This window comes from Scyliorhinus canicula, chromosome 20 (assembly GCF_902713615.1).
Source record: "Scyliorhinus canicula chromosome 20, sScyCan1.1, whole genome shotgun sequence".
In the NCBI taxonomy this organism is placed as follows: Eukaryota; Metazoa; Chordata; class Chondrichthyes; order Carcharhiniformes; family Scyliorhinidae; genus Scyliorhinus; species Scyliorhinus canicula.
In genome coordinates this window covers 68,142,183-68,155,460 of record NC_052165.1, presented here as the reverse complement: position 1 = coordinate 68,155,460, position 13,278 = coordinate 68,142,183, and the positions used below count along the sequence as shown (strand labels likewise).

Below are 13,278 nucleotides of genomic sequence, written 5' to 3'. Positions count from 1 at the left end.
CTTTTAAAAAATTGTGATATGAAGCTATTTAATGAGCTTGAATAAACAGCAGAGGAGTACTTTCAACAAACTCTTACTAATTGATGAACCATGTGCTTCTCTTTCTTACTTCCTGCCTATATTCAACAGATTGTGTGGGAATAGAAATGGAGTAGATATAGATTCGCCCACTGAGATGACCATCAGTGAATTTGGGCAGGGGGTTAGAAATTTACATCCACATGAAAAGGTTTTGAGAAACTGAGCTTCATCAGTGCAATAATGTTCATTCCAAATGTGACTCCAGTATAAAATGGAACTACTGGTTTTGTTAGCCTATCTTAGTCTGCTGGAGAAAGTGAAACAATGCTTTCATAATGCTGTTTTTCTTCAGTGCACGTAACCATAGCAACAGACATTGCAACAGTGAGCAAAGGAAGCAACAAAGGAAACAGTTGTTCAGAATTAGGTTTTAAACTTTCCGAATACTGTTGAGATTTTAAAGTGGAAGGAGAATTACTCCCCCCCCCCCCCCCCCACCCCCACGCCACCCGCCCATAAATGGTCTCTCATGATCCTTACTTTGCACCGAGATTAGAGGAATAATGAAATGGAGGGTGTGCAAAGTTTAAAGGGAAATGGAGGTAGGAATATCGAACAATGTTGCATTCTGCCTTTTGTTCAACAGTCGAGCACCAAGCCTGTCAACATCAAGGAAAGGTTCGGTCATATTTACGGTGATCAGTAAAGAGAACAGATGCCGGGATTTTCCAGTCCAACCCCCCCCCCCCCCCCCCCCCAGCAGCGGGTTTTCCAGTAATGGAGGCAGCGCGCCATTGACCGCCAGCGGGATGTTCTGTTTCCGCCAAAGTCAATGGGTCATTTGCGTTGCTTGCTGGCCGCGCCACCGAGGAACCCGTCGTTGTGGGGGTGGGAATAACACCTTTGGCAGGACCACACGATCCCGCCGGGGAGGGCTGGAAAATCCTGACCAGAGATTGGAAATGGAGCCCTGCAAAGGCAGCAGTAAAAGAAAAGAAAAGGGGAAGGTGGGGGGAGTAGAAATCAGGTTAAATTAACCTGCACGACTCTATGAAGCCAGTTATGGATTCAGCCTCCCTATTCAGTCATGGAAGTCTGCACCACCTGGAGAAGAAACTTGAAGAGGAGCAAGATTGAGAGAAGTAAATACATTCACAAACATAAATGCACGCAGGCTGATGTGAACACACAGGTGCAGATACAGACACATCTACCTGTAGTATAAGGGTGCTGAGGCAGAACAAGGGTTAATGTGTGACTGGATAGTAGCCATGTAATTATGTACTGAATCACACAATGATAGACTGTGTATAGTAGAGTCTGGAAGGAGCCAGCATGGAAGTGCCTTGGATATGTGTATAGTTATGGGTTACAATAAATTGCTTATGCTCACTCATACAAGTCTCTAGATCTCTTATCGCCACACCAAACAATTTTACAACATGGTGGTAATGAAGGATAAACCCCAAAATCCGAGAAAGGCTGGAGAAGGAACCCCAAATCTCAAAGCATGAAACAAAATAAAGAAACTAAAGCTTGAACGAACTGCACCTAATTTGAAGACACAATTACAGATGAATTAAAAAGCTCTACTGCCAGAACTAATCAGACACAGAGTCAAAGGACCTGGCCAGATCACAAAATTGAGCAAAGTTTCTATAAAAGGATAAAATAAACTGAAAAAACAGCAGAAGATACACTTCACAGATGAAAAAGTGAATGATGAAAAAGTGAATGCAGAGTCCAGAGACCGAGTCAAATCACAAGAAGGGTGAACAAAATACAGTTTTAAAAAGGTGAAATTGCCTTTTAAAATATCAGGAATTAGGACCACTAGCATTCCAGAGTGTAACTGCTTTAAAGCTGCAGTAACGTGTCTACAGTTGGCACCGTAGCACCTGGTGGTCAAGCTCAACTGAAACTAAAAAAATGTTTTTGCAACTAGGCAGAGCTAAAAAAAAGAGAAAATTGCCTCCCAGTATATTCCCAGGCATGGATGGGCAGGCGCTGGTCCAAACAACTTGTTTTGATGTTTCCTCAAGAATCGATTAGTTTGGAAAGAAAACGGTCCTATGGGTGCACTGGAAGCTGACCGAAACCTGACAAAACATAGAAGGATCAAAGAGAGAAAAGACATGGGATGCGATTCTCCAACCCCCACGCCAGGTGGGAGAATCGTGGGAGTGCCGGGTGAATCACGCCACGCTGCCCTGGCACCCCCACGCGATTCTCCAACCCCCCCCCCCCCCAAATGGCGTGTCGCGTTTTGCGACAGGCCGCTCGGAGAATCGCCGCTCCGGTCGAACGGCGATTCTCCGGCCCGCATGGGCCGTGCGGTGGCCGAACCCGACCGGTTCACACCGGTGCCAACCGCACCTGGTCGCTGCCGGCGTGAACATCGCGCGACTGCTGCATGTGGGGCCTGTGGAGGGAGGATCGAGCACCAGTGGCGTGCTCAGGAGGGGTCTGGCCCACGATTGGTGCCCACTGATCATCGGGCCGGTGTCTCTAAAAGACGCACTCTTTTCCCTCCGCCGCCCCGCAAGATCAATCCTCCATGTCTTGCGGGGAAGCGGAGGGGAAGACAGCAACCGCGCATGCGCGGGTGACGTCATTTAGGCGCCGCCGGCCGTGTCATTCAGGCCGCTCCGCTTTGACGCAAGTGTCAAGGCCCAGCGCGCGAGATTGATGCGCCGCCGCACCTAGCCCCCGGGGAGGGGGGGGGGGGGGGGGGGGGGGAGGAGAATAGGGGGTGAGGAGTGGCCTCCGACACCGGAGTGAAACACTCCGGGTTTCACTCTGGCATCGGCAGTTTGTCTCCCTTTGGGAGAATTTCACCCATGGAGCTATTGGTGAAGGAAATTTAAAGATCTACCTCGCCTGTTACAAAAAAAAGACATTGATAGTAAAACAAATTACCAAACGAATTTGGGCCAAGTCAAAAGCCAAACTACACACAAAATTCTGAGTTTTGGAGAGAAAACGGTTTTACATTATAAGAGTACATCAGGATTAAGTAAAGAATCAGGAACAAAGTACAAATTAACCTGTTCTTATATTTGCGGATGAAGTAATCCTAAAACAAAGTATCGGTGAATCCTCAACCACAATTGGTGAAATATTAAAAGTCTTTGACAAACTCCATGTTGTAGAGTGCACAGACCTTTATAAACAAAAAGCCGAGAACACCCCAATGAAGCACTGAGGGGGTTGAGGAGAGGAAGACAGGATACCACAGGCCAAAAGACATAGGAGAGGCCAGACCGAGGGAGACAATACTCAAACAAAACACAGTACGGTCACAGACCATGTAAGCACTGAGGAGGCAGTGCCGTAGTGGTATTGTCATTGGACTAGTAAACCAGAATACCAGGGTAATGCTCTGGAGACCCGGGTTCAAATCCAACCACTGCAGATTTGAATTCAATAAAAATCTGGAATTGAAAGTCTAATGGTGACCATGAAACCATTGCCGATTGTCGTAAAACCCATCCGGTTCACTAATATCCTTCACAAAAGGAAATCTGCCGTCCTTACTGACCTACGTGAGACTTCAATTTTTTAAATTTTTTAGTATCAAGTTATTTTTTTTCCAATTAAGGGGCAATTTAGCGTGGCCAATCCGCCTACCCTGCACATCTTTGGGTTGTGGGGGCAAAATCCATGCAAACGCGGGGAGAATGTGCCAATTCCACATGGACAGTGACCCAGAGCTGGAATCGAACCTGGGACCAGTGCTAACTACTGCACCGTGATGCAGCAGTGCTAACCACTGCGCTGTGCTGCCCCAGACCCACAGAAATGTGGTTGACTCTTCATTGCCCCTCAATAGCAATTAGGGATGGGCAATAAAGGCTGGCCGGGCCAGCAATGCCCACGCTCCATGAATGAATTTTTAAAAAATTACAATGAAGTGCAGGAGCAGAAGAGTTTAATGCAGAGGAAGGAAAAGGCTTAAAAAATACCAACTTTTTGAAAATTCCGTAAAGTACCCAAACTGCAGCAGCAGGTGGCAGTGTGGAGCGACAATAAAGAAATGTTATCTCGGTTGGAATTCTCCGGCCATTCGCTGGTCCCACTGGCAGCACACCCACGCCCGCGGGTTTCCCAGCAGAATGAGATGGCTTTAATAGGAATTACTATTGACAGTGACGGGAGCAGAGAATCCCTCTGCCAGTGCGCCGCCTGCTGTGATCAAAAAAACGAGCAGCTGGGAGAATCCTGCCCCATGTAATCCAAAAAAACAAAATTTACAAAACGAAAGTGAAGCTGAACAACAGAAAAAATGGTCATATCAAAGCTGAATTGGACAAACCCAACCAGTAGTATAGCCAGGCACAACAGCAGGCAGAAGATGTGCTCAAAGTTGCAGTCCAGAAAGACTCAGAGTCAATACATAGCCTAGGAAAAACCATGAACTAAAAAATGATGTTGAATACTACTTCTGCAAATGGAGCTATCAGTTGTGTCAAAGTAATGCACAGGAAGTGCAGGGCAAGTGGGCAAGAAGAAACAAAAAAATAAACAATTGAATGAACAACTGATGGTTCTTCTTGATCAAGTGCAAAACAGGCACATAACCCTTCAGAAGAATGAAGAAATGAAGACCGCCTGGAACAGAAGAATGGGAGAACAGAAGAAATGAGAGAAGACTTTTTTGAATTGCAAGGAAATTCAAGATGATATGCAATTGAGCTTCAAAAAGAAAAGGAAAATTTGGTGAAGGACTTCCACCTGCTCCAAGGATACCTCAGGTCAAAGTTTGTTCCTCTGGAAAATTATGAAGAGAAGCAAAACAAATTTAATGTCGCACTACAAGAACTGAAGAATCAGTCAACAGAGAAGACTCAGCTATATTCAAATACTCCAGGAAGAAACTAAGAGACTGAAAAGCTGAAGAATCAGCTGAATGGAGAAGATGAGGCATTGAAAGGGTAGGCCATAGAACGTTCCGAGTAAACAGATAATGAAGCCATGAGTAGAAGGCTTCACCAGAAAGAGACCTGGCCAACAGTGAAACCAAAATGAAGGGCAAAGACAAAGCTCTGCTGCAGATGGAGAAAGAAACATCAGAAATAAGATCAGAAAATGTAAATCCGACAATGAAGCGCAAGGAATTCAAATGTACTGAGAAATATTGAGCTGCAGAAAAATAAAATGGCTGAAATGAAAATCAGAAACCTAGAATGCCAAGATAAAGCTCAACGGTTGCAAGAGAAAGACGAAATCCTCACAAAAAAAGGTGAAGAGCGTCAGAGCCAACTGGGAGAAGTACAATTTAAAAATGTGAGCTTGAAGGATAGCACACAGAAAGTAGGCTTTGCGAAGGAAGAACTGTTCGGTGAAGGAGACCAATATTCATGGACGAAAGGTGAGTTTTTGCTGATGAAAAAATAGAACCAAGGAGAATTCTGGAAGACGAACATTTGAAGTAGACATTAAAGATGGGATATGCAGTAGAGAAGAGCAAATCCAGGCATTATAAAATATCAGGAAAATTCTAGGAAACAGATCAAGGATCTAACAAGTGAATTGGAAAACACCAAAGAGCAGTCAGTGACCATGGAAGAAAGATTCTAGAAGGAACTGAAACTGTTAAGCTTCTCTAAGGGTTTCATAGAGAACTCTGAAATAACGACAACTGAAATCACCACAGTCGTTGTCGAGGCGAATGAAAAAATCTCAGCAGCCTGAATACCTTCTGGGCAATGAGAGAATAAAGGAATATTTGACCGACATTGTGAAGCAAGTGGAAATGAAGGTTCCATTTTTGAAACATCGTCACTCAGATAAGTCCACTCTAGAAATGGAGGGAGTGACCCTCCGAATGGGACAAGCCCAGAGGGTCCAAACAAAGGGGAAGGGTTGGTGATAAAGAGAAATGCAACTCGGAGGGGGAAAATTAAATCAAATGTAAAAAAACCAAATGCCAGGAATACAGAATACTACAATTTCAATATCAAACCTACAAAGTCAACCACAAAAAAAGTACCATTCCTCCAAACGTGACAAGAACAGGATGTGGAAGAATTGATAATCCTCCAGACCATTTGAACTTGTAAAGTCAGAGTCTTGGGGTTGGGTAGGGGGAGTCATGGTTGGTGGGAGATGTTTAAGCAAAAAGACTGTATTTTGAATATATTTATTCAAGGACTGGGGAGGTGTAGTATAAATTGTGTCCAGGCATTTTAAGGGTTAATGTGGGGCTGGGAACAGTATCGCCCATATAGTAATGTATGGAGTCACATAGAAGAGACTAGAAGGAGCCAGCATGGCAGCAGCACCCGTGTTGGGCTATATCTTCGAGCTGTGCATAGTTTTGGGTTAATAATAAATTGTTTATGCTCAAGCATACAAGCCTCCAGACTGCTTGATGAGACAGCAAACAATGGAGCAACAACATAGACACACAGATTGTTATGAGCCAGCGTTTAGAGACCCTAAAGTGTATCATGGAGTTCACCTGACCCACAACTTTTAATAGATTGTGGTATGGTGAGCACATGGTCCACTCTACAGGTGTGGTACAGCAAAAATCAAAAAGTATTTCTTAAAGCAAAACAATGTTTTTCTATGAACTCAAGTTAACCTTTTAAAAACATAGTGAACATCTTAGCAACCATTAATTCAAATACAACCCCCAAAGAATACAACACTAAGTAACCCTTAATAAATTCCCAAACAACATCCAGAAGACAAAAGAAACACCTTTTAACAGAAGCACATCCGGTTTAAATTCACTATTGAGAACATTTATAATTCTGAATTCACCAAATGATCAAGAGATAGTCTTTTCATGGCAGAGAGAACAACAGTACACCTGCTTTGTCTGGCTTCAGCTCCAACACTGAAACGAAACCAAAAAGACACAGGTACACCCAAGCTTTTCTCAAAGTGAAACTAAAAAGCAGAGCCAGAGTTCCGCTCCACCCACACTCTAACATCACTGCCATAGCATGAGCAGCCAAACATTCCTTAAAGTGACATTCTCATGACACAGATACACACATTTTTGTGACAAAATCCTATATAACCCCCTACCCAAGAACACTGATCACATATTCAGCACACAGACTGCATTGTTCAAAGCGGTAGCTCACCTCTACCTTCTCAAGGGTAACTAGAGACAAGCAATACAGCAGCCCCATAAGCTGTTAGCTCAGCAGTAGTCAAACAGTTTCTCAGTATTTTGTTGGGATACTGGACATAGAAAAATCAGAAAAGTCTACGTTTCACATATTGTTTGAAGAGAAGAATTTGTTGTTTATATAAGCTCTATTAGTTCTGATCTGGGTACCAAGTGAACAATTATGTTGAACCTCAATAAGAGAGGAATTTTGTCTCCTTTTGAACTGAGTCATGCACTAAGAAAGCAGGTATTACCAACAATGACATTCAACAGCATCTACATCCAGGTATTGAAAGTACCTGTACAAGTACAAGTATTGGAATACTGTGCTGTATTGCACAGTCGGGCTGGGAGAAGACGTAAAGAGCAACTATGTTGCCTGAACAGTCTCTTGGTCAACAAAACTCCACTAAAATGCTATTGAAGCACTACTAGAAAGAATTTTCCAAAACAACAAATGTTTCTACTGACCATCTGTGAATTCTTGGCTGTTGTATCACAGTGACTATTATCTGGCTTTTTCAAAGGTTTCCATTCTCCACCATTGTCAAATGTAATCACTGATCGAATGTTGTTATCTACAAATGCATTGAAAGAGAGATTATTAAACACGAGCAGACTCTCCATTATGTTGCTGATGATCAGCTGAGAGAACATGTTATTTTCTAATGGCAGGAGAGTTACACTGAGCCACTAACACGTTTACAAAAGGGGCGTGGAGCAGGAGTGAAGTCCCCGCTTGGCTTTTGTGAAGGACCAGCACCTGTCTTTGGTGCAGAAGCTAGGCGCCTAGGCAAGAGCCTTTTCCAATGTAGCAGACACCACGCACATGCTGGAGTGACCACACATTCCCATTTTCCAGCTGTACCGTGTCCTCCGGCAATATTCCCAGAAGCGTCCCTGGTTCACCAAACTCATTCTCCAAATGAGGAACCTAATTATGAAAGGCTGCATGAGTCCAAATAAGTAGCCATGTGGTCCCGGGCAGCCCTGGGGTCAGTCATTACGTGGGCAGGCTATATGGTAAGGCAGCTTATGATTAATGCCTGGAGTGTCACATCTCCTGTTTTCAACCAGTTGATTGGGCTGACTCACCAAGTGACTTTAATTTACACAGAGATCACACTTGACAGGCGTAGTGCATTTGCCATCCACCCATCCACCTCCCAGATTGCCATTAAATTCCCAGAATGGTCCCTACAGTGTGCACAGTTTCCCTGCAAAACCAGGTTGGAGAGCAAACGGCCCAGAAGCCAAGATATCAGAGTAACAGGAGCTGCTGGCAACTGGACTTACGATCGGTGGCTGGAGCCAAGCTACGTTCACAATCCAGGAGTCAGATCAGAGAGTGCTGCGTAGCCTCAGATCATGTGAATGTGTTGATTTGATGTATATGGACACCCCAGCACATACCATGCACTATTTTGACGATAGCGAATTTGAAGAATAATTTCTCTTCCTTCGTCTAACTGGATTTTGGTTTGTTCCATATGATGTGTTGGACTGGATGGGCCGATGTGGACTGCACTTGATGCAGTGTAGCGAGAGACAGACTTCCAACACTTGATGAGATGCAACACGATTTTATTTAACCTCTAAACTATTATACATGTTCAACTGTGGGTTGACACTATGCTGACTTGAATGGAGACCTGATGCTAGCCTGACCAGACTTACCAGCTACCACATGGTGTTTGCACTGGCTATGCTCACGAGCTCTGACTGTCTCAGAGGCTTGGGCCCGAGAGAGAAGGAAAGCTGGTGCCCTCTGGCTTTATAGTGGTCGAGTCCTGTCTGGTGACTGGCTGCTCTGTTCTGTGTGCTTACTGGTCATCCTGTGTGTCAATCACCGCCTGTCTGCACTCCATTTTATACATAGATGTATATTATGACACCGTAATACCATTGGAAAATGATTGGGTAACTCTCCCTCAACTGGCACCACTAATCACTTGCTTCATTTACTGCCTGTGTGACATTGCTGTGCACAAAGTGACTGTTGTGTTTGTCTAAGTGGCAACAGTGATTGCACTTCAAAGTAACCTATGGTATGTTGAGACATCATGGGGCCTGATCAGTGCAATATAAATGCAAGTTCTTTCTTTCTGATTAGTTCCTTGTTTTTTTCCCCTCCATTTGTCTCCCTCTCTTTCTTTCTCATTCCCTCCCTGTGGCTGTCAGATACTTTTCTGACTTTGGTTACTGGATGATTGTCTCGTTCGCAGTGGTTCTGCATTTGCTGTGGTTCTGCATCACCCTTTTGTACCCCACTCTCTTCTGTTGATTTATTCCACTAGCTGTCTCCAATGTCTCTCTGCTGAGACAATGGAGGGGTGACATTCACGAGGATTGTGGGGAGCACACCTGGCATCACTGAAAGGGGTGGGGGTTGGTGGTTCAAGGGGTTCAAGGGGTGGTTCAAGGGGCAGAAGCTCTGAAAGGGAAAAGTCTGGAAATGGAGTGGATTTAAGATATTGCAGTATATTTAGGGTATCATTTGCATACTGGAGCACCGGGGCGTGCAAGAGCAGGGCTAAAACTCCTGGGGAAACAGTTCAATTTATTGTTTATGCCATTTTTCCAACAAGTCTGACGATCTCCCAGTGGATAACTCCTACAGGAATTCAGGCACTGCAATCAGTGATAATGTGGTTAAAACAAACTCAGATAACAGGGGCAGCATGGTTGCACAGTAGCTCCAAAGTCGCAAGTACATGACTCGGCTTGGGTCACTGCCTGTGCGGAGTCTGCATGTTCTCCCCGTATCTGTGTGGGTTTCTCCAGGTGCTCCGGTTTCCTCCCACAGTCCAAAGATGTACAGGTTAGGTGGATTGGCCATCTAAATTGCCCTTAGTGTCCAAAAAGATTGGGTGGGGTTACTGGGTTACGGGGATAGGGTTGAGGTGTGGTCTTAGGTAGGGTGCTCTTTCCAAGGACCAAGCAGACTCAATGGGCCGCATGGCCTCCTTCTGCGCTGTAAATTCTATGGTTCTATGATAACACCAGAAAAGTTTTCACCCTCCATTTGAAAACTGAGAGTTGAAGTTATTGAGAGAATGGGTAATTGGGCTTACACCTGTATGTGAACATGGTAGAGTAGATTTTATGCAATTGTACTCTTGTTCCAAAGCAGAAATGTAAATTCTTATAATCTACCCTTACACATTAAATCAAAGAGGAATTTAAAATATGGTCATGGTCCTCTTCACACATCAGCCATGACACTGCGGGATCTCACCCGCTTCTGAGTAGAAGGGTCCAAGTACCACTCCACAGGCATGAGCACTTTGGGGGTGCTGTCATTTTGATGAGATGTTAAACAGAGGGACTGACTACCATTTCAATTTGTACGCAAAGATCCCATTTATCCCCAATTGTCCTGGCCAATGTTTATTCCTCAAACACAACAACATCATTAAATAAAAAAAGGTTATTCGGTCAAGATTATATTGCTGTCTGTGTGGCATTACAGTGCACAAATTGGCTGCCACTTTTCCAACATTACTACAGGATAATGTTGCAAAAATTCATCAGTTGTTGATTGGGCCGTTCTGAGGTCGTGAAAGGTCCAACATAAAAGCAATGTCTCCCTTTATAACTTAAGTGTTCATGCACTGGACTAACTTAAATCCGATCACTTTAAATCTCTGTAAAACCACACCAATTCGTGTGGCACTGAAATCACTCACTTCAGGGTTACCTTTCACACTGTTGAAAGAAACATTGGCAGGGAGACCAGCTTAAAAGTAGAAACCAAGCTTTGCTTTGAAATGATTTTATTTTACCTTTATCAAGCACGTTTGTGATGTAGACCCCACGCAGCGATGTCACGTTTGTGAAATCCGTTGTCCCGCTGGTGTCAGAAAACAAATGACGTTCCAGTGACTTGGAGAACAGAATTCCCCGATCATCAGAAGCGTAAATTGTGCCAAACCCAGAATCTAAAAGAAATATTAAATGCAAAGCCATCAAGTGTGGAAGCTTCCGTTTAAAACGATGCCTGTTTGAACAGCAAATGTTAGATGGAGCCTCCTCAAAATTCCCATCAGCGAGGCCGTCCTCACTTTATTGGAAATACAACAACATCCGCATCTAAAAGGAAGCTACTCGGGTCACAGCAAAGGTGGGGAAGGTCAGCTGAGAACTCTTGTGAATATGTCGTTGTTCAAGTGTACAACAACTGCTATACAAAAAGGAAAATATTACAGATGCTGGAAATCTGAAATAAAAACAGAAAGTGCTGGAAATAAACACTCGGTTGGACATTCTTTCCACAGTTAATTGCCGATTTCCAGCATTTGGTGTTTCTGTTATTGAAGAAACTGTTTCTTTCCACAGTTAATTGCCGATTTCCAGCATTTGGTGTTTCTGTTATTGAAGAACAACTTGGTTTTCTACTGCGCTCTTAATCCTGTGTTTGCTTTCATGTCTTCTCGTCTCGAGTCCTGCAGATAAACCTGCGGCTCCACTTAAAAGCTTTTATTGACATGCACACACATTGATCCCTCATTTCTGATACCGAAAGGCATTATGCTCAGCTGATATCAGCATCTAAGGTGACGTGGTCTTTCTTGAGGTTTTATTCGTTGCTATACACCGTGTTACACTAATTTAATTTTGGAACTTGAGAAGGCTGACGGGGAGCATTTCATCTATGCCTGGGCACACTCGACAAGAACTTAGCAGAGATGGGTCACTGCACCTTAATTGAACTTTAGTGCACTTAACTTCCTGTTTACAGTGAATTGACCAGAGCGTCTGACAGGGCAAGTTGGCCAATTGCTCAATTAACTATCAATATTTGTTTCTCCTCTAACATCCCTCTTTTATCCAGCCTCATCTCCTATTTTCAGTCCAACAAAGCCTTTATATTCTCTCAACATGCTCACCCTGTCAATGAACATGTTCTCCAAATCCCATATCCGCCCAGCACCTGGCTACCCAACTTCAGCCCCGTTCTTGCTCAACCGTCAACCGCTAACTATCCGTGCATCACTCATGAATGCCAATATAACCTTCCTAATAAATCCATCTTCCACTCATTTTCTCTTACTACCATCCTAACACCAACCTTCCTTTTCTTTCCAGGGATGTGGAATAAATTGCTGGCTGGACTGCGCGCTCCCACCTGCCTGCAGCTGGTGTCTTCCCTGCAACTAAAAACAAAAAAGTGAATTATAATGGCGGTAGGTGCGGATCTGCCAGGAACACAGCGGGAAGTGCCCATTCGACATTTCATTAAACACGTGCCTACCCCATTTGTGGCAGGTGGGAAAGGAAGCCAAAATATGCCCTGAAAAACGGCTACTTGATCGAGATACTGGAGGGTAACCATGACTTTCTCAAACATCTACTGTTAAGGGGGGAGAGGAAACCAGATTAAATAAATACCTAATCATGTCAGTTGTACCTGCCTTGGGGTGGATTTAATTTTACCCCCTCGAGTGAATGAACTGGCTAAACACCTATGAACACAACCTTTACACAGAGACTACAATACTCAGCTGCTAGCTGAACAGCGCCAGGCAGAAAACGTGTGGTTGGCCATTTTCTTTCTGGACACAGAGGCTGATGCAAACACACTAAATAAACTAACATTCATTGATTAAATTAGTACATTTGTATATTAACTCAAACTGATTGATAAAAGAACTACAATGAAGTATAACTTACTGCCAGGTTCATCCACATGTATGAAAATCATTTCTTCGTCTGCTGCGAGTATGGAGTAAAACTGCAAAACAGAGCATTTGCACAAGATTACTTATGTCACTCAGTGCTGTAAGGCTACCTGCATCTCTCCACACGTATACACACACTATAATCTGTTCATTAAATATTAGAAGTGAGACATCAGCACCAATTCTACCTCTTACTAACATATCAGAAAATATAATTGATTTGCCGAGGGTTTGCTGGGAAACAAAGTTAACATCTCTTGAAAATAAATTGAAAATGCTGGAAATGCACACACAGGCTCATCGTCAGGTAGAAAGACAAGTTCACGTTTAGAGTACATTCCTTCCTTAGGCCTTGAACATACAAACGAGGAGCGAGAAGCAGGAGTAGACCATTCAGTGAAGGAGGACCAAGTAATTAAGAAGCGAAAAATAGAGCATGAGAATTAA

The 13,278-nt window shown here is 43.7% G+C and overlaps 1 protein-coding gene across 1 annotated transcript in view; it reads right to left on the bottom strand.

Annotated features, from left to right (window-relative positions):
• The window catches only part of LOC119954961 (sortilin-like), a 138,785-nt gene that overhangs the window by 21,473 nt on the left and 104,034 nt on the right, over nt 1-13,278 (bottom strand). Inside the window, exons 10-12 of the mRNA XM_038780709.1 lie at nt 12,824-12,884; nt 10,936-11,091; nt 7,622-7,728 (exon numbers count right to left, since the gene is read on the bottom strand). Of these exons, the coding sequence (XP_038636637.1) occupies nt 7,622-7,728; nt 10,936-11,091; nt 12,824-12,884 (324 nt within the window). The remainder of the gene's footprint in view (nt 1-7,621; nt 7,729-10,935; nt 11,092-12,823; nt 12,885-13,278) is intronic.